The following is a 22148-nucleotide window of genomic DNA, read 5'->3' as shown; positions in this document are numbered from 1 at the left end:
CCATCTGTTACACTCCACTAATTGCCAGCAGATCACTCTACTGTTTACAACAATGTCTCAGGACATAAATACCTCTACAAACTAATCTAATTGTATTTCCTTGGGTGGAATAGTCTTGAGGCCAGTGTTTTATATTTTTTCTTACCACAGGAAGGCTCCTCCAAGCTATCTTATTCCTGATTTGCCTCCTGCAAACTAGCTAACCTGTAGTCTATGCAGTATCTTCGTTAAGTCCATAAATCTTTTCCTAATTCCCCTCACAATAACCTTTGTGCTTTTTGAAAGAGCTCTGGGGTTTAAATTTCTTCATGCTCTATTGTAAATGAAGTCAGTTCCTTTGGGAAGAGATCTGGAGCTATCTGTTTTATGGTCTTCTTCTCCTCCAAGGCAAAACCTCTGATCCAAGGCTTCAGAACTAGGTGTGAAGACAATGACAAGCTTTTCTCTAAGTGACACCCATTCTGTAGCACCTGACCACTCAGTGGTCACTCAATCACTCAGCAGTAGCCTCAGGTTCACTTTGTTTGCCTCTCCTGGTGTAGGACTATTACTTCATGAACTGGGAGAAGGACCATAGGTATGCAGTGTCCACCATAAGCCACACCCAAGGCATAGCCTCAATATATATATATATTCATATATATATATCATATATATATAATATATAATCATATATATATATATATATATATATATAGTGGAAGGTGGAAGAGGAAGCCCCCAATTCTAGGATTTACTCACTCAGGAATTAAACCCAGCAACAGACAGATGGAAGTAAGAAGAGAAATTCTAAAGGCCTGCTCTTCCTTGGAAGAAAACCCTCCAGCTTGGAGCTGGGTAAAGAGATATTCTTGTGTTCTTGGATAAAGCAGTCTGGAGTGGAGTCTCCATCTTATTGACTCAGGAAAGGGAAAGGGAGAAGCACTTTGCTTTAAATACTGCAGACTTTTGCCTTTCCTATGTGTTTTTATAGATGTTTTTAGTAGATAAATCTTCATTTGCTCTTTGCCCTTAAGACCATTTTCATAGATTTGATTTTAAAAAATTTTTTACCACTTTCACTGGAGAATGGGTCAGCAGAATTTCTCATGCTATCATTCCAGAAGTTTAATGCACTTTATTTTTTCATGTGGATGCAAAGTAATGTCTGATATCACTTTCTTTCATCTAAAAATACTTCCATTAATGTTTCTTATAAGTCAAGACCAAGGTCTTATAGTAACAAATTATATTAGTATTTTTCTCTCTGAAAATGTCTTTAGTTTTGCCTTCATTTTGTTAAGATTATTATTCGGGGTATAAGCTTCTTGAGTGAAGTTTGTTTGTTTTTTTTTCCTTTTAGTAACTGCAATATGTTAAGCCAACACCTTTGGCCTCCATACTTTCTTTTCTTTTCTTTTTTTCTTTTCTTTTTTCTTTTCTTTTCTTTTCTTTTCTTTCTTTTCTTTTCTTTTCTTTTCTTTTCTTTCTTTCTTTCTTCTTTTTTTTAAAAGATGTTATTTATTTATTTATTTATGAGAGACACACAGAGAGAGGCAGAGACATAGGCAGAGGGAGAAGTGGCTCCCTGCAGGGGATGTGGAACTCAATCCCATGACCCCAGGATCATGTCCTGAGTTGAAGGCAAATGCTTAATCACTGAGCCACCCAGGTGTCCTTCACCTCCATATTTTCTGATGGGAAGTTAGCTGTTAATTATATTTTTGTCCTTCTATATATGATGAGTCATTATTTCTTTTGCTGCTTTTAACATGCTTTCTTTATCTTTGGCTTTCAGTATTTTGATTGTCATGTGTCTGGATTTGGATTTTTTTTTTTGTATTTACTCTAATTGTAGTACACAGTCTTAGATATGTAGAATAGTGTTTTTAAAATAAAATCTGAGAATTTTTCAGCTTTTTTTTTTAATTTTTATTTATTTATGATAGTCACAGAGAGAGAGAGAGAGAGAGGCAGAGACACAGGCAGAGGGAGAAGCAGGCTCCATGCACCGGGAGCCCGATTTGGGATTCGATCCCGGGTCTCCAGGATCGTGCCCTGGGCCAAAGGCAGGCGCCAAACCGCTGCGCCACCCAGGGATCCCCTCAGCTTTTATTCTAATAATGTTTTTCTGCTCTTTTCTCTCTCTTGTATTATTCTGCTACTCCTATTATGCATATGTTGGTGCATTTATTCTGCTACTCCTATTATGCATATGTTGGTTCAAGATTTCTTTGACATTGTGTTCAATTTATCTTGTTTTATTTTCTGTTATTCAGATTTTTTACTGCCTATTAATCTAACCTCTGTTCACCGATACTTTCTTCTGCTAGCTCAAGCCTACTGTGAACTTTTAAGTTTTGGTTATTGTACTTTCAATTACAGAAATTCCATTTATTTATTTCAAATAAGTTTGTATCTTCATGATATTCTCTATTTGATGAAATATTGTCATGCCATTCTTTAATTCTATAAATACAGTTTTTTTTTTTAGATCCTTCATTATATTATAAAAGCTACTTTGAATTTTTTTCTTAGGTCCAACATCTTAGCCCCTCAAAGAGAATTGCTATCCTTGCATTTTTTTTCAATCACTATGTATGGGACATACTTTCCTGTTTCTTGAATTTCTCATATATTTTGTTGAAAAATGAGCATTTTAGTAGTATTTTGTAGTGACTCTTTATGATGATTTTCCCCAACTAAATTCCTGGTGTCTGTGCTATTGTTTTTGGTTTTTGTTCTCTTTATGTGTCAGTAAATTCACTTTCCCTTGAAGTATGGAGTCTGATATTTCTAAATTCTGAGCTTCTTCCATGCTAAAAGTTACTGGTTGGCTTAGGGTGACAAATGCAATCCTCACACACAAGTATGGACAGCTCTAATATTTTAACTCCAATATTTATGACAAACGTGTAAAATAGGAGTTATGATTCTCATATTTAAAATAAGGAAAATGGGGATCCCTGGGTGGCGCAGCGGTTTGGCGCCTGCCTTTGGCCCGGGGCGCGATCCTGGGGATCCGGGATCGAGTCCCACGTCGGGCTCCCGGTGCATGGAGCCTGCTTCTCCCTCTGCCTGTGTCTCTGCCTCTCTTTCTCTCTCTGTGTGTGACTATCATAAATAAATAAAAATTAAAAAAATAAAAAATAAAAATAATAAAATAAAGAAAATGTGCATTATAAAGTCTGGGTGTTGAGTTCAGGTTATCCATTGGTTGATGAGATTTGAATTGATCTCCCAAAGCTCTTTACACTGAATCAGTTTGTAAAGCTGATTGGTTAGTTAGGAAGAAAATAAGTGAAAAATTTCTCCCTTATATGAATAGCCTTTAGTGTCTGTCACTTACCTCTGGATAAGATCAAATTATTTATCACATAATTTAGGGTAATGCCTCATCTGGTTTCAACTTTAATCTCCAGATTCTTTTCTCCTATTCTAGCAATTTATATGTTGTGTTTTCTCCTAGGTTGTGCCTGAGTCTCATCTTGGAACTTTTAAAACATAGAAATGCCTAGGATTCACTATTAATAATTGTTCATAATCTAGATAGTAGAATGGTGCATCTTCAGGCTTTAGAATTTCTCCAGGTGATTCTAATATTCATCTAGCTTTTCTTAAGTTTCAAAGTTTAGAGTCTTGTTGAATTTGCATTTCCAAACTTTTTTTTCTTTTTCTTGCTTGATTCTCCTGTTCTTTTTCAACTCACTTACTTGAAATATTTTCATGTTATCTTCCCTATCTTAAAATCTATATTTATACACATTTCTTTCTTTTCTCCTCATATTTTGAGTATATTAGATTACATTGTCCCAAACCTCCTGCTGAGGGAAGATCTATTGAGAAGTATTTGTGAAGCATCTCTCCTGATGTACGGTACAGCTCCCAGGGAGGACACAGAATGCCTCTTTCTCTTATCTGCTCTGAGCTATCTGTATTACTCCATCAATCTCATCACTCACATCTCAATAAAAGACACTTAGTTAGATGGAGATGGATGGTTGGAGGGAAAAGGTGAACATAATAGCCACTGTTGCTTTACTCATTATCTCTTTGCATGAAGTATGGCAAACAGAGAATTTAGGGAGGTAGCCCCAGGGTGTAGCATTGCTGTGAGTCTTGCTCTGGATTGCTCCTTCCATAAATGACTACCATTTTTCTGAAGAAAATACTGATATTGAAATATGCACGTTTATGTGAAATGCAGCCAGGCTCCTTGTATGTTCTCTCAAAGATTTGGGAAAGTAATCAACTTCTTCTCTCGTGTTCACAGAGCACTTTCTATGGTCTTTTCTCTCAGATCTTTAGAACAGCTTTCTCTTGACATATTTCATGTTGAATTTTAGAGTTGGGAGAAAAATAGAGCTAATAAGTTGGAGTAGTTACTTCATTATAAGGTAGGACACCATAAAATGTATCCTAAATTCTGTTAGCCTGTCCATAGGAGATGGGTATGTGTCTTGTCCCATTGTTGCAAACATCCAGAAGGGTTTCTTTTATAGAATCAATCAAATGACTGTTCTCCTTATGAATCAAAGTTATTTTCATCATCTTGGCCTTTACTCTTTTTTTTTTCTGGTGCATATTTTTTCCAGTCCTGGGTAAAATACTTTGCATATCCTAGAAAAACAGGAAGCATTCTCCTGTAGCTTAGGAATGAAATGATTGTTTTACTGGGCTTTTAATTCTTGGTAAAATGCCAGCACATATTCTAAAGTTATTTTAAACATCTCATCATTGAACTTTTTTTCATTTCCCATGTTAGAGAAGTTGAACAGAGTGGTGGGTTAGAATGACTGTAGTTCTTTATTCACCTGTAACTCAAGAGCTTTAACCAAATTCTTTTCTCCTTTTGGGGCCCAGATTCCACTGTTGTTCTGTGCAAAATATAGAGAAGGAGTGATCTCTTCTAGATCTGGTATTCCTTGAAAATCTAATTTTTTATTTATCAGCTATGAGTCCCTGAAATCAAGGTCTTGTATAGGGAAAGAACTCATTTATACCTGAGGTGACCAGTTACCTTCCTTAAAGTTCAAGGTGTCTCCATAAAGTTTGGAAAAATGTAGCTGTTAGGTATTGAATAGAGCCCTGATATTAGAGCAGAATTTCTTCATATTTCAGTGACTTCACACAAGGCATTGTCTTATGTCACAACGAAACATCTATTTTATAGAGCTTTCTAAATTTTGTATCCTCAGACTCTTAGCTCTAGAGAACAATCTGATGGTTACCAGAGGGTGGGTGGGGGATGGGTGATATAGGTGTTGGGGATTAAGAGGCACTTGTGATGAAAACTGGGTGATGTATGCAAGTGTTGAGTCACTATACTGTACACCTGAAACTAATACTATGCTGTTTGCTAAATAACTGGAATTTAAATAAAATAAATCTTCAAGTAGGAGTTATTAAAAATAATATAGGACACTTTTTCACAGATATAGATTAACTTGGGGATTAATATTTTCCTAAAATTTGGAGACATTTGAAATTTTGTATTTTTGTTACTACCACAAAATTCTGACCTCATTAGTTGCAGTTGATATATGTGTAGCCTTTTTATTTTTTTAAACTGTTCTTTGGTTGCAGAAACTGCTTTTTAAAAATCATCACATTTCAGACATCTGGTAAGTTATTATTGGTTCATTTGGAAGTTAAAGCATGTAAATTTTTAACCACTCTCAAGTTTTCAAATCATAACAAAGCTGACCAAGCGAGATGTACAAAAAAGAATTTTCCAAAAAGTAAAATTATGTGTGTATTATTATTCCAAGGTTAAGAAATAGAATCTAACAAGAAATACAAGACCATTTAGCATCATCTATACAAGGTGATGGTCTATTTAGTCATCCCCAAATTCCAAATTATTCCATAGGTAGTTATTTGTTGTGCACAAAACTGAGAGATGTAAAAGTGTATTGACAGTAGATTTATTCACCCAACAACACAATGGGAAACAAATATCACGTCAAATATCAGTTTGTAGAAGAATAAATAGTAATGATTTCTATGCATCTACATAGTGGAATATTAGGTAGGGAAATAAATAAACTACAGCTCTAAATATCAATATATATATTAAGATCACAGAAAATGTAAAAAGAAAGACATGTAAGAAATGTATAGTTTGTTTTCTTTGCATGTATTATCAAAATATCCAAAATTTTCATGAGCATATGCATTGTTTTGCTGTGGAATTCTCAAGAAAGATAGGGAATAGTAAATAGAAAATTCAATTAGGTGTCTTCCTGTGGTGTATGTAGGAGGAAGGAATGAGAAAGAGGTGACCTGGGAGGGGTGAGAATGGGAAGTTGGTTACATGATAAAAACAGTCAGCCAGTTGCATGGCCTTTCTTGGATTTTTATAACAATATTGGTAATGTTTTATTATTTATTGGAATGTGACTACATAAGTTTGTCTTTAAATCTAAATACAGATTATATTGATCCTTTTTTTGGATGTATGGCATTTCATATCTATCTTACACCATTCACAAAATAATCAACTCAAAATGGATTAAAAACTTAAAATGTAACACTTGAAACTGTATAACTCCCAGAAGAAAATATAAAGGATAAAAGCTTCATGACATTGGTCTCAGTAATGATTTCATTGATACGATACCAAAGGTACAGGCAATGAAAGCAAAAGTAGATGAGCGGGACTATATCAATGAAATAGCTTCTGTACAACAAAGGAAACTATCAATAGAATAAAAGACAACCTATAGATGGGAGAAAATATCTGTCAACCGTGTATCTGGTAAGGTGTTAGTTTCCAAAATAGAAAAGGAACTCCTTCAACTCAATGGCAAAAACCAAATAACCATATTTAAAAATGGCCAAAGCACTGGAAAAAAACAAATGTTTGTGAAGATGTGGAGACACTGGAACTCTTATACACTATTAGTGCTAGCATCTGAATGTGTCCTTCCCAAAATCTTGTATTGAAATCCTAACTCCCAAAGATGATGATATTCAGAGACAAGACTTTTGGTAGTTGCTTCAATAGTGCAGGTGGAACCCTCGTGAATAGAATTAATACCTTAAAAGAGAGGCTCTAGAGAGAACCCAAGCCCCTTTCCCCAGGTGAGAAGGCACAGTGAGAAGACACCAGCTAAGAAATAGGAAGAGAACATTCATGAGAATGCAATCATACTGGTGCCTTGACCTCAAACTTCTCTGCCTCCAGAACTATTCATTTTTTGTTATAAGCCACCCAGTTTGTGGCATTTTGTTATAGTAGCCCAAATGGACTAAGAAAGTCAGTGAGAATGTAAAATGGTGTAACTATTATAGAAAACAGAATGAAGGTTCTTCAAAAAATTGAAGATAGAACTGCCATATGATCTAGCAATTCTACTAAGTAAATATCCTCAAGATTGAAGAAGGATCCTAAAGAGACACCTGCACTCTTGTGTTCATTGTAGCATTATTTACAATAACCAAAATATGGAAACAACCAAGTGTCCATCACAGACAAAAGGATGAAGAAAATATGGTATGCACATACAATGGAATTCTATTCAACCTTAAAATTATTTTTTAAAAAATATTTTATTTATTTATTCATGAGAGACACAGAGAGAGAGAGGCAGAGACACAGGCAGAGGGAGAAGCAGGCTCCATGCAGGGAGCTCGATGTGGCACTTGATCCCTGGTCTCCAGGATCACCCCCTGGGCCGAAGCCAGGTGCTAAACCACGGAGCCATCCAGCGTTCCCCTCAACCTTAAAACTAAAGGGAATGCTACAATTTGCCATATCATGGATGGACCTGGAAGATGTTAAATGAAATAAGTTAGTCAAAGAAGAACAAATATTGGCATGATTTCTCCTCTATGAATTATCTAAAGTAGTCAAACTTATAGTAACAAAATAAAATGGTGGTTGTCAGGGGATTGAAGGAGGAAGAAGAGGGGAATCTGTTGCCCAATGGGTATAAAGTTAGAATTACATAAGATGGAAAAATTCTAGATATCTACTATGGAACTTAGTGTTTACGGTAACAATATGGAATTGTGCACTTAATTTGTCAAGAAGAGTACATACCGAGAAGTGGGATTGCTCCAATTATGATAATTCTATTTTTTTTATTTTTTTTTCTATTTTTAATTTTTTGAGGAATACCCATACTATTTTTCCATAATTGGCTGTACCAATTTGCATTCTTGCCAACAGTGGACAAGTGTTCCATTTTACTCCACAGTATTGCCAACCTTTACTGTTACTCTCGTGTTTTGAAGACAGCCCTTCTAATAGGCATGAAGTAAAACCTCATTGTGGTTTTGATCTGCGTTACCCTGATGATGAGTGATGTTGAGCAGCTTTTTATGTATCTATTGGCTACTTGTGTGTTTTCTTTGGGAAAATGTCTATTTAGTTCCTCTGCCCATTTTTTAATCAGATGCCTGTGGGATTTTTTTTTTTTTTTGCTTTTTGTTGTGTTTTGGTTTTGGGTTGTTTTTTATCTTATTGTTTTGTTTTCGTTTTTTTTTTGTTTGTTTGTTTGTTTTTGCTATTGAGTTGCGCGAGTTCTTGTTGTATTTTAGACATTAACCCCTTATCAGATATATGCTTTCTAAATATTTTCTCCAATTCTATAGCATTATTCATGATAGCCAAGATACAAAAACAACTGTAGTGTCTCTCAATGGATGAATAGATAAAGATGTGCTGTGTATATGTGCAATGGAACATAATTCAGCCATGAGGAAGAAGGAAATTCGGTCAAATGTGAGAATATAGATGGGCCATGAAGGCATTGTGCTAAGTATAAGCCAGACAAAGACAAATACTGTATATCACTTAGATGTGGAAACTTAAAAAAAAAATCCATACTCATAGAAATAGAGTAAAAAAAAAAAAACAAAAGAAAAGAAATAGAGAGTAGAATGGTAGTCATCAGAGCCTGGAGAGTGGGAAAAATGGAGAGATGTTAGTCAAAGGGCACAAACTTTCTGCTATGAGGAAGTTACAGAAATCTAATGTACAGCATGGTGACTATAATTAATGCTACTTATTATGCAATTGAAGGTTGCTAAGTGAGTAGATCTTAAATGTTCCCAGCACAAAAAAGAAAAGGAAATTATGTGATGGGATGAAGGTTAGATTAAGACTATGGTGCTAATCATTTTACAATATAAAAGTGTGTTATATCAACACATTGCACAACTTAAAGTTAACAATGATATATATTAATTATGCCTCAAGAAATGTAAATATACACACACACACACACACAAATACACATATATGTACCTTGTGCCAGTGTAAAATAAACTATGTGATCTTGTCCTCAGGGATCATCCAATCTGGGACTTCGTTGTCAGCTATGTCAAGGACACTCTGCTAGCACCCTGGATTCACTCTGCTGTGGAGGCAGGAGCTCAAAGTTGTCATTTATTTCCTATACTTTTCTAGACATCAATGTTTTTTAAAAGATTTTATTTGTTCATGAGAATACACAGAGAGAGAGAGAGGCAGAGGCACAGAAGCAGGCTCCATGCAGCGAGCCCAACGTGGGACTCGATCCCGGGTTTCCAGGATCATGCCCTGGGCTGAAGGCAGCGCTAAACCCCTGAGCCACCCGGGATGCCCACATCAATTTTTTTAAATAGACACTTTGAGAAAGCTATTTTAAATTAAATGGTCTATATTAAATAGCTACAGATTTTAAAATGTTGGTTACTTCCAGCAAATGCATCAACTGTGTTTTTAAATGGAAATTTCTAATTTAGTTTTTAAGTATATATGGTAAATTCATTGTTTCTGGTATACTGTCCTGAGATTTGACAAATAGTGGTCATGTAACCACTATCAAAATCAAGATGCAAAATCATTCTGTGACCATTCCCACATTCCTTTGTGCTGCCCTGAGAAATTTTATGGCCCTTAAGATACTGCCTGTTTTCTGACAAGGCAATTTGCTTTATTATTTTTTAATATTTTATTTATTTATTCAGAGAGACACAGAGAGAGAGGCAGAGACAGCGGCAGAGGGAGAAGCAGGCTCCCTGCAGGGAGCCCGATGTAGGACTCGATCCCAGGACCCAGGTACCCAAGGTAATTTGTTTTATTTATTTATTTATTTATTTATTTATTTATTTATTTATTTGGCAATTTGCTTTAAAGACAAACCTGGACTTATGTGCATTTGGAAAGTGAGGCAAAATATTACATAGAAAGCATCAATGAATCTGATTTTTCGGAATAAAAGAAATTTTTTTTACTTTATTAGTTTGGATAATGACATATCCCTTCCCATAAGAGGTACTCTAAGCATGTCTACCTTTGAATTCTTCAATGATTAAGTTCATTGGCTGCCCATGGTTTTCTTTTCTTTCTTCTTTTTTTAAAAATTTTATTTTTTTGAGAGACAGAGAGAGCACAAATGAGTGGAGGGGCAGAGGAAGAGGGAGAAGCAGACTCCCCGCTGAGCAGGCAGCTGGATGCAAGGCTGGATCCCAGAACCCTGAGATCATGACCTGAGATGAAGACAGATCTTAACTGACTCAGCCACGAAGTACCCCTGACCATGGTTTTTCAACTGTACCCAACAACATGTGATTACTAAACCTGACTCTGATTATTGGGCTTACAGTTTCTTTTGCTTCCTGGATATTAGGAATTACCTGATTCTATAGAATCCAATGGTTAATTCTCCTGCCTATATTGGTCTCCCTATATTTGGTATTTTGCCTCCAGTATCTCACAGGATCTCCTAATATGGAATATTGGAGAGGAAACATAAATAAACATGTGGTCAGTGTTTTCCAGCAAGAGTTAATATTCAGACCTAATATTGGACCTAACAGACACAATAGGCAGCATGTCAAAAGTTCACATATTGCCAGTTTAAATAAGTTGTCTCACTTGTACATGCCGTGTATGACAAGAGGTTCCACCAAGGAGTCTCCAAATTTTTCATTTTGCAGAAGAGAAAATCACAATGAATTTTATTAATTAGAAAAGAATAGTTTCTTCACACATTCAGGACTCACATAGGGAATAAACCATGTTTATAGACAAAAATTCATAAGAGTAAAAAAAATAGAAATTGTGGTCTTGTTAACTTAAAATTTTCACGTGATTCCCAAATGAAGAAATTCTGTAACTGAAAGAAATCATCCAAATATATGTATTTTATATGTGTGTATGTATATATATTTATTTTTTAATATTTTATTTATTTATTCAGGAGAGGCACAGAGAGAGAGGTAGAGACATAGGCAGAGGGAGAAGCAGGCTCCCAGTGGGGAGCCCAAGGCGGAACTCGATCCCAGGACCCTGGGATCATGCCCTGAGCGGAAGGCAGATGTTCAACCACTGAGCCACCCACACATCCCTATGTGTAGTGTATATTTAAATGTGTGTGTGGAAACATGAATATTTCAGAAGACATTTGGAGAGGTGAGGAGAAACAGTCATGTTTGTAATCTATCTTTTTCATAGTAAAAGACTACAAGTGTGCTGGAGAGTAATTTGCTCTTATCTATAAATTTTAAGCTGCATTTATTATTTGACTCAAATGCAACTTCTAAAAGTCTAGAAAAAAATTGAATGAGCATAAAATGACCTGTATAATCATATTCAATACAACACCTAGCAAAAGGATTTAGCAATACCTTAAAAGGAATTGTGTATACTCGTATATATTTATATGAAGATATATCATTGACTGTTAAATGAAAAAAGAGAGAAATATCTTTATTCTCCTGTTTCTATTTTTATCTATCCATCCATCATATATTTATCTGTATCTATCTATTATCTATCATCTTTAAGACCAATATCTTCAAATCTTTCTCAGCTCTGTCTTCATAAGACCTTTTTTCTGTGTCTGCATCAAATTTCTTTCTGTCTCTCTTTTATAAAAATCCTTGTGATGACATTTAGGGCTCACCAAGATAATATATGTATTTAGATATGTATACATAGATATACACATATGTATATGGACTATGTGCAGTATATGTATGTATGCATAGTACATAGTATGTATACATATGCTATGTATGTGTATATGTACATAAGTATATATGCATCTATATAGTAGATGTAACATTAACACATATTATTATATATAACATGAGTTATTATATATGTTATATATATGTACCCTCTGTCTGCTTCTCTTCCTCTTTCTCTGTATCTATCATGAATAAAATATTTAAAAATATAGATATATACATGCATATAGATACACACATACATACAAGTGCATATATTTATATATACACATATGTATATATTTGTGTGAGATTTTAGTATAGTCGTATATTAAATATCTGTACATATATGCATATATTCAAACATTTGTGCATATTAAACATTTTCTAGAAAGATAGATATCCATTAAATAATCCATACATTTAACATTCTCTTTTGTGACTAATTTAAAAAACTCATAGCCTGTTGTGCACCATAGGCAGTGTCTCCTGCTCTTAACCTCAATATGTGTAAGAGAACTTCAGTTTAATTTCTCCACAAATGTGCCAAAAGGATTTGCCTGCATAAATATCTCTGATGGTGTCTATGTAAATATTTCAAGGAACTAATGTAAACACAATAGTCACTTTAATTTGATAAAGGTACATTTTTTGCACTTATCAGATTTTGTACTCTCCCATTAAGTTGGCATGGGGCAATGCTAGATTCAAAGATTCTTTACTAAATCTTGGCTTTCTTCACTGATAAAAAGAAAAAGGCGGGTTAGATTAGGGTGACAAATATAAGTCTGACACATAGCCTATGCACAGACTTTTAATATTTTATCCTTAATATTTATGACAAACCCATGAGAAAGAAATTATTCTCACATTTAAAATTAGGAAGTTGCGGATTAGAAAAGGTCTGAATATTGTGTCAAGTTTACTCAATGGTAGATGAGATTTGAATCAGAACTTTCATCTGCCAAAGCTCTTACTGCTGAGCCATATTGTAAAGCAGATTAGTTAAATAGCTCTGATTACATCTCTTCCTACTTCAAATCCTATAGGGTCTTCCACTTAACTTTGAGGTAAAGATCAAATTATTCATCATATAATTCAGGGCACATGCTTTCCTCTAGCCCAGGTCCCCAAAGTGGGTCATTCCAATGCTTATCTAGGAGCTTTTTGAACATTTCAGGTTGTGAATTTGTACTATAGTTTTACGAGATGTTCCCATTAGGGGAAATTGGTTAAAAAGAACATGAGAACTCCGTGCATTAGTACTTAAGATAAGGTTTTAGGAGAATCTCCATTGATCTCAAAATAAAAAGGTTAATACAAATCAAACCTCCAGGTAAGTTTGATGTGCTTTTGGTACCGCAAAATACTAAGAGTCTAGGTTATGTGGCCAATTACAGTTCCCAAAACTCTTTCTTCTCTTCTTGTTTTTCTTTTTAAATATTATTTATTTATTTATTTATTCATAAGAGACACAGAGAGAGAGGTAGAGACATAGGCAGAGGGAGAAGCAGGATCCATGCAGGGAGCCCAATATGGGACTCGATCCCAGGACTCCGGGATCACGCCCTGAGCCAAAGGCAAACACTCAACTGCTGAGCCATCCAAGCATCCCTTTCTCTTCTTGTTTTGATTCTCCTTTTCTTCCCAACTCAATAGCTTGGAAAGCTTTCATATCTCTTCTCTACCTTGTTTTCAAAGCACTATTTCCAACTCTCCTCCCCATATTTCTGTATACATCTGATCAAACTGTCCCAAATCTGCTGCTTAGCGAAGATCTATTGATAATCCATTTGTCAATCTCACAAAGAATCTTTCATGGCTATTTTAGAGCCTCTAGGCAGAACACAGAGTACCTCAGCATCTTTCCTGCCATCTCACCTCCATTAAGCTCCTCACTACCAAATCAATAAAGGAGATTCCTCAGCTGGATGGAGATAGTTGAGAAGTAAAGGGAACCAAATAGGTACAGTCCCTACCCCACTTTCCATTGTGTCAGATGGATCAGACAGGGCTTCTGTGAAGGTAGCTATGATGGGAGGCCTGCTATAGGTCAGTCCTTCCTGAAATAATGGTTTCTATTTTCTGATGAAAAACTTAAAATTCTGAAGTACATATTTCTGTAAATGCAGCATGCCTCCTTGTGGGCTGAGCAAAGTTGGAAGAATAATAAGCTCCTACTTAAATATGCACAGAGGATTTGCCTGGTGTTCAAGTCCACACAAGGTCTTCTGTGTATGTCTTGATACTGTGGGTTGGGGAAAGTCTGCTCTAAGTAGAAATCTAGGAAAGTGGAAAAACTTCACCTATAAGTAAGTTTCATTTGGAAATGGGCAGTTTGTCCCTGTGCCATATGTAATAACGTCTCTGTGGGTTTCTTCCATAGACTTGGTAAAATGTCTTTCTTCTTGACATGGATCAAAGCTATTTTTATCACTGTCTTGGCATTTCCTCATTATTCTGGTGAGTACATTTTCAGTCCTGGATGAAGCATTTCATGTATCTTAGAAATGCAGCAAACAATTGCTATTATCTAGAAATGGAGGAGTTTGATTTTTCAGATTTATAAATCTTAAACTGGCAAAATGAAACAGAGTATGTTAGAAATACCTTTTAAAATTGTGTCAGTGGGTTGCTTTATCTCATTTCCCACCTTAGAGAGGTGGAGACAAAGAGGTAGGTTAGAATGAGCTGTACTCATAGAATGAACATGTCTTTTTGTTCATCTGTGACTAAAGATATTTACCTATTTTTTCCCTTTTTTGAAGGTCAGATTCCATGGTTGTTAAATGCAAAGTGTGTAAAGTAATGATGTCTTCTAAGTCTGATCTTCCTTGAGAATCTGATTTGTTATTTGCCACCTCTGAGTCAAGGCTCTGTATAAGGAAAAACCTCCTTGATTCCTCTGCTGACAACTTATGGTCCTGCAAACCCAACATGGCCCATGAATTTCAGAATAAAGTAGCTGTGTGAGATCCCTGATATTAGACCTCAGTACTAATTAATTAAGTAATTATTAATTTCTTCATATTAAGTGACTTTTTGCAAGGCATATAAGTGGCATTAAGCAAGCCATTTTCTTCTCCAACTAGGATGTCTCATCTAAAAAAAAATGGAAAAAAATCACGACTTTAATGTCTTACAGAAGGGTTTGGTGATTATTAAATAATATATAAGATAATTTTCACGGAGTGAGATTAATTTGGAATTATCTTTCTGCATCTGAATTTACTTTGTAAACTTACTGTTTTGATACCACTATAAAAGGCTCATCTCATTATTTGCAGGGTTCTGATTAGGCAATTTGCATAATATTTTGCTACTAAAAGATGTAGGTACTTCTCAAGAGACTCTGATGGTTTTCTCCTCTTCCTCTTCTTATTTTTAATTTGTGTGTGTGCGTGTGTGTGTTGGTTGGCCACAGAAACTTCTTTTGATCCTCCACCAGAAGACCGTAAAGTGGTAAGTTAATACTGATTACTTAGGGAATTGAAATGTAAGACTTTAATTTTTTTATACCGAAAGTTTTAACAGCAAATTTCACTGTGTACAACAGAATGATCCTTCAAAAATAACAAACAGACCAACAAACTGTGTTGTTATTATACTAAGTTCAAGAAACAGAATCTTGCCAGCCATATAAAATCATTTGGTATTAAAGACAAAGTAAAGATATCCCATTACTAAAAAATTCCATCACTGGCCATAGCCTTGTTATAGACAAGTATCTGTTATGGGTTAAGGAATGTTTAAAGTAGAATTGTTTATCCTAGCGAAACATGAGGATTAAAGAAGCAACAATTCAATTTATCAACAGTAGATAAAACAATTATCATATGTTCACAGAGTGGACTATTACAGAGAGGTGAAGAAAATGAGCTACAGTTCTAAACATGTGAATAGATAAAACTTAGAAAGATATTTGAAAAGCAGACCATGTAAGAATACACACATTATTGTTTATTTATATAAATAACCAACATGGCCATCCTTAAGCAAATACATATCTACATGGTTATATACATATATGCAACCACTCATATATATGAATTCAGAAAAGTGTGATAATATGAAACTCTCAGATTACCTAGTAGTGAAACTATTGAGAAAGACAATGGAATTATAAAAAATTGTTTATGATTTCTTGTGGTATGAAATATAGTTGGCTTTTAAACAGCATGAGTTTAAACTGCATGGGTCCACATATATAGATTTTTTTTACAGGAGTGCAATCTTCCTTATGATTTTCTTAATATTTTCTTTTCTCTAGCTTAATTTAGTGTAAGAACACCAGGTATAATACATACACAAAATATGTGTTAATTGACTGCTTATGTTATCATAAGGCTTCTGGTCAACAGTAGAGTGTTGGTATTTAAGCTTTGGGGAGTCAAAAGTTATATATGGATTTTCAACTATGTGGGGTTGGAGAGTCCTTACCTCCAAGACCCTCACTGATCAAGGGCCATCTGGGGGGAAAATCTGACCCAATATGAGGAGAAGTAAAGGCAGAGTGTCTAAATTATAAAAATACATTCAACCATTTATATGTTTTGAAAAAAATAATGTTGGGTTTGTAAAGATATACTATAAATATTTTATGTATAAGTGGACTATGAGTACCTGGATGTTTATTTTTAAACTTCAATGTAGAATATATTTATTCCATTTTGATGCATAGCATTTCGTATTAAGATTAAAGGACATTTTATTTTAAATATTCATTACTTGATACCTTTTATGTTTTATGTTGTCTTTTTATGTTTAACAGCCAAACTGTGATGTGTATATACATCAGTTACATTTTTGCACAAGAGAAATGGATCCAATCTGTGCAACCAATGGCCAAACTTATTCCAATACATGCGTTTTCTGCAGTGAACAATTGTAAGAACAGAAGACTAAATATGGCTCTTCCAAAATAATGAAGAAACCATCATAAAATGTTAGAAAAACCCATGTTTTTGATAGCCTGGGTGCAGTACATACAGAAAATAACTAGTCTCTGTAAAAGCCACAGAAACACACTTGTACCTTTCCCTGAAGTTGTCATATCTAGAAGCAGTTTTATATTTGACCTCTCAAATATAATTCTGTGGATATTCTGCAAATGCATAAATCAATTAGCTTAACTTAATTTAGTTATTATGACTTACTGACAGTCTAGTGACTGATATAGTTCCAAAGTCCAGATGATAAATTATAGTCTTCATGGTGTAGCTGCAAACTAACTTGAGAATAAATTGAGCAAGAAACCCTACTCGCTACAGAACTCTGAAATCCATCACAGTGGGCCCATTCATGCTAAGAAGGGCTCCTCTGATGCTCTGTCTCTTGAACTCCGTGACACACTCCAAACCTTCCTTAGTAGTAAAACATTCTCGAACCTTCCACAAAAACTCCCTTCCTGTATCCTTTACTCAAAAGGAGTTTGCAGTCCTTAAGTTTGGTCAACTTTTCTGCATCATCATTTTCTATCACAGATATTTCTTCTCTTTTAATCAGAAAAACCTCTAATCCTATCCTCTCTCAGATCTGTGCAGGCTCCAAGATTGAGTCAGGACTGAGCATGTAGGAAGAGTTAAACACTCAGGTGTGAGGGGAGCATGTGCAGTGCTCCAGAGCAGGCAAAGCCCACATACTTGTAGCATAGCCTCTACTAACTACCCCATTTTTAAATTCTCATTGAGAAACATTTATTGCAATATCTAGGTAGTTTCAAATGTTCTTTTAATACTTTCTTTTTCTTTCCCTTTTTCTTTCTTTACAGCGAGAGTGGTGGAGCGTTTAAGTTTGGTTTTTACGGTAGATGCTGATTTTGCCTGAGCTACACAATCCTCTGGCTTTTATTGTAATCCAGTTTTGTGGTAGATTCCACAACCAACCTCCTCAGTCAGAGTTTTAAATTCCTAAATAACCAGACAAAGACTTCCGTGGTATTCAAGATGGGATACAAGATGTTGAAGAATTTTCCTAAGACCCTATGACTGAAAGATTTTTCTTCTCTATGTCTAATTATTCAAAAACATTTGAAAACTCTTAATTATGTGTTTCTAAATATAAAACCTAGTGCAATTTAAAAATCATAATATTTCAATCAATATAATGTTCAATAATATTATCCTCTTAAAATTCTTTCTTTGGTGGGTTAAAAGATATGAATGCTTTTGGTAACTATAATTAAAAATATTTTCAAAGATGAACATATAATACATTACTTGTGCATTTATTAAAAATACAGATACTTAAGCTCCTCTTTATCATAAAGAATCAAAATCTCTAGGAGAGAGATATGGGAACTTGAATTCTAATATGTACTCCATTGATTTTATGATTACCAATGTCAGGCGATATGGACTTAAGTTCTGAAACATAGGTCTATCATTGAAAGACTTGGAGAGTCTGTTAAAAGGTATTGTAAGCTTTCTGAGGTTTGGGAGAAAAATTGTATTATTTTCTTTCTGTCTCATAAACCAGTCAAGAGATAGGTTGATGATCCTGGGGTTCCAGGCAACTCAGTGATGTAGTTTATCCATCTGTAGTCAAGTCCGATACTTCTCCATTTCTTTCATCTCTCAGCTAACAAGAAACACATTTATTTAGGTGGCCATATGCTCATTTAAAGCTTGATTTTATTGGAAGAAATGTATATTGATTACAAGAATACAAGTATCAATCTGCTACACTATCAGGCCTGCTCTCCTTTTCACTAAACATTTCCACCTTTAAAGGAATGATCTATGTGGGAGTTATATATTCATTTACATTTTTAGTATTGATTCTTAATGCAAGTATCCATTAGAATGCAGACATGCAGAATTAGAATGCACATTATAAAAATGCATTCAGCCACTTTCATAACCTTTTTAATTATAGAGGACATGTATAAAAATATTCAGTGAATGCTGGTAATTTTATAAATGAATTTTTTCCTTTTATTTAACATATTATTTTTTTAAAAAATCACAACTATATGTTAAGCCTTGTATCAATGGGAGGAAAATGTTGGTAAAGAAAGCAAATACTACTGCTGTCTTCCATGAACTTTGGGTATACTGGTGAAAGTTAGTTTCCATCTGCAATGGGAATTCCACTTTCCCACATGACTATTTTCTACACAAGCTTTGTGAGTCAGCTTCTACATCCCCCACATCACGTAATTTAATTCTTAAGGAAATCTTGTTAGATGGGCATCAGTTCTGCATTTTACCCCTAATGAAAGTGAGGCACAGAAAATGTAGCAACATTTAAAACTGACACTTGATAAGGAAAAATATAGTGTTTTCTTGCCTTGGGATAAAATTCACAAAACTTAAAGTTTGCCATTTTGAAGAATAAGGTTACATATTTTTTAGTATACATTCATTGACAGTGTTGTACAATCATCACTATAATTCCAACATATTTCCATCATTTATCCCCCCTTCCAAGAAACAAAGAACAACCACACACTTCCCAATTTCCTGTATATCAATTCCTGAGAACCATGAAACTATTTCTTATCTCTATGAATTTGCCTATTTGGACATTCCATATACATGGAATCCTGTAGTATGTGTATGATTTTAATATGGAAGTGAATTTATTCATCTATTTATTGTGTGTGGTCTTTCTTTGAGTGATTTCCTGCACTTAGCACAGTGTTTGCAAAATTTAACCACATTGTAGTATGTATTAGTACTTCTTTCCTTTTTATGACTAATATTCCACCTGTGGGTGTATCACATTTTATTTATCCATTGTCAATTCACAGACATTTGGATTATATCTACTTATTGTATTTAATGAATAATATAGCTCTTGAAGTGTGTTGGAGTTGAATTATTCATCCTCATAAAACAAGTAAAAAAATAAATCACTAAATGATCAATTTAATGTTAAAAAATAATGACTTCCATATAGTCACATAGTAGAATGTTACATAGAGATGAAAATAAATGAATTATAGATCTGATATCAATATATATAAAGATCACAAAGGAGTCTAAAAAGCAAGCCATATAAGAATAGATATAGTATTGTTTTCTTTGTAAAAATTACTATGATACCCTAAACTACGCATATATATGAATACATGTATAAATTTGAAATGTATAAATATTTACATTTTGTGAATATATTTTTTGATATGCAGTGAAATTACAGAGGAATGCAGGAAATAATGAACAGAAAATTCAGTTTGGTGATTTCCCCGGGTAGAGGGGCAAGGGAGATGTGATCTGCCGGGGAAGATCATGAGTGTGGGTATGGATTTGCTACACTACAAAAATACTCATGCTAATTATTTGGGCTTTTTCTTAGTAGAGGGCTTATATATGTTAAAAAATTGGTAACTTTAAAAACTTTCTACTGAGTTGCAGGTACACAGATATTTGTCTTTGTACCTATATACTGATTATATTTACCTTTCCGTATGTAAGACATTTCATATAAAGGTGAATTTTTTCAAATGTTCATTATCCAATAAACTTATGTTGTCTTTCTGTTTTACAGTCAATATGTGAAGTGTATGATAGTCCTGCACAAAGTTGCATTAGAGGATATTATCCAGTCTGTGCAACCAATGGCTGCACTTACTGTAATAAATGTGTTTCCTGCCTTGCCATGCAATAAGACCACAGCAGTAAATATGTACTTCTAAGTAATGAAATACCAATTACAAAATCTTAGTACCCAAGATCTTAGCACCCATGTTGCTGGTACTCTGAACACAGAATACACAGAAAATAACTAATATATCTGTAAAAATAAAAACACACTTGTATCTTTCCTTGAAATTCTTGTTTGTAAAAGTCATTTTTGTTTGAGCTCTCTGAACCCTAATCATGCTGCGTGTTCTGGAAACGTATAAATCAATTAATTTAACTATGAATTACTAATGACAGATTTTCAACCAATATGACATAATTCCAAAGCTCTGATGCTAATCTGTAGACCTCTGCTATACTCTAAAATCCATTAAATGTGTGACACCTGGGTGGCTCAGCAGTTGAGCATCTGCCTTTGGCTCAGGGCGTGATCCCGGAGTCCCACATCAGGCTCCCTGAGAGGAGCCTGCCTCTCTCGCTGCCTGTCTGTCTGCCTCTCTTTCTGTATCTCTCATGAATAAATAAATAAAATATTTTTTTTTAAAAATCCATCAAATTGGCCCACTCATGCTGAAAAGAAACTCCTCTGATGGTCAGGTTTGTCCCCTGAGCTTCATGAGAACCTTTCAAACCTTCTTCTGACTGCAGGGCATTCTAGTACACTTCCACCCAAACGTCCTTCCCTTTCTCCTTTAAACTGAAGGAATTTGTGGTCTAATGCCTCTGCCAGGCTTTCCTGCCTTGTCCACATCTTTTTCTCATAGATGTTTCCTCTCCTAAAATCTTTGCTTTACAATTCGAATGGTCATCTGTTTCTCAGGAACCACTCTCACAATCACTAATCCTTTCCATTCTCAGGCAAGAGCAGGCTCTCAAGGCTGAGGGCAGGGCTGAGCAAGTAGGAAGGGTCAGTATCCTCAGAGCAGGGGTGCCTGGGTGGCTCAGTCAGTGAAACCTCTGACTCTTGATTTCGGCTCAGATCATGATCCCAGGGTCATGAGATCAATCCTGACATTGGGCTCAGCATGGAGCCTGCTTGGGATTCTCTCTTGTCTCCCTCTGCACTACCCACCCCACCCACCCCCCAGGCACCTGTGCATGCTCTCTCTCTTAAAAAAAAAAAAAAAAAACTCACAGCAAAGACCTGCAGGCTTGGGAGAAGGCAAGGTCCAGAGGTTTCTAGAGTGGAGCAGTGTCTCCCTGGAGTCCACTTTCTAGACTTCATGAAGAAGCACTTTGTGCATTTCTCAGGAGTTTAATGTATTCTTTTAATAACTTCTTTTTTAAAAAGTTCTCTTTTTTTCTACAGAGAAGGTTCTAACAAATTTAAATTGTCTCATTTTGAAAAATGCTAACTTTTGATGGAGTTATATATCTGTAGGGATTTTACTGTAATCATATTTGCAGTGGATTCTACAGCCAATTAGAGTTTTTGCAATCAGGGTCTTAAATTCCTAGAAAACCCCAGGTGAGTCCTCCTATTGGACACAAAATGGAAAACTGGACATCCAAGCTTCTTTCTAATTCTAAGATCCTGTGATGTCAGGGTTTTTATTCTCTATGTTCAATTATTCAATGATACCTTGAAAAAAGTAATATATTAATTGCATGCCTGATAACATATAACCTAATGTA

The 22148-nt window shown here is 34.9% G+C and overlaps 1 protein-coding gene across 7 annotated transcripts in view; it reads left to right on the top strand.

Moving 5' to 3' along the window:
- Positions 1-22148, top strand: part of LOC121487666 (sperm-associated acrosin inhibitor-like) — a 126290-nt gene that overhangs the window by 95497 nt on the left and 8645 nt on the right. For 2 of the 7 annotated variants that reach the window (XM_041749615.1, XM_041749616.1), the window contains exons 3-5: positions 14312-14388; positions 15350-15387; positions 16697-16812. In XM_041749615.1, the coding sequence (XP_041605549.1) occupies positions 14322-14388; positions 15350-15387; positions 16697-16812 (221 nt within the window). In that variant the 5' untranslated portion in view covers positions 14312-14321. Of the gene's footprint in view, positions 1-9989; positions 10040-14311; positions 14389-15349; positions 15388-16696; positions 16813-17695; positions 20811-22148 lie in introns of those variants that run through there. The other 5 variants (XR_005986885.1, XR_005986887.1, XR_005986886.1 and 2 more) reach the window with 4 other exon arrangements.

Source organism: Vulpes lagopus, chromosome 3 (genome assembly GCF_018345385.1).
Source record: "Vulpes lagopus strain Blue_001 chromosome 3, ASM1834538v1, whole genome shotgun sequence".
Classification (NCBI taxonomy): Eukaryota; Metazoa; Chordata; class Mammalia; order Carnivora; family Canidae; genus Vulpes; species Vulpes lagopus.
The sequence above is the reverse complement of the archived record's forward strand: the minus strand, read 5'-3'. Positions and strand labels throughout refer to the sequence as shown.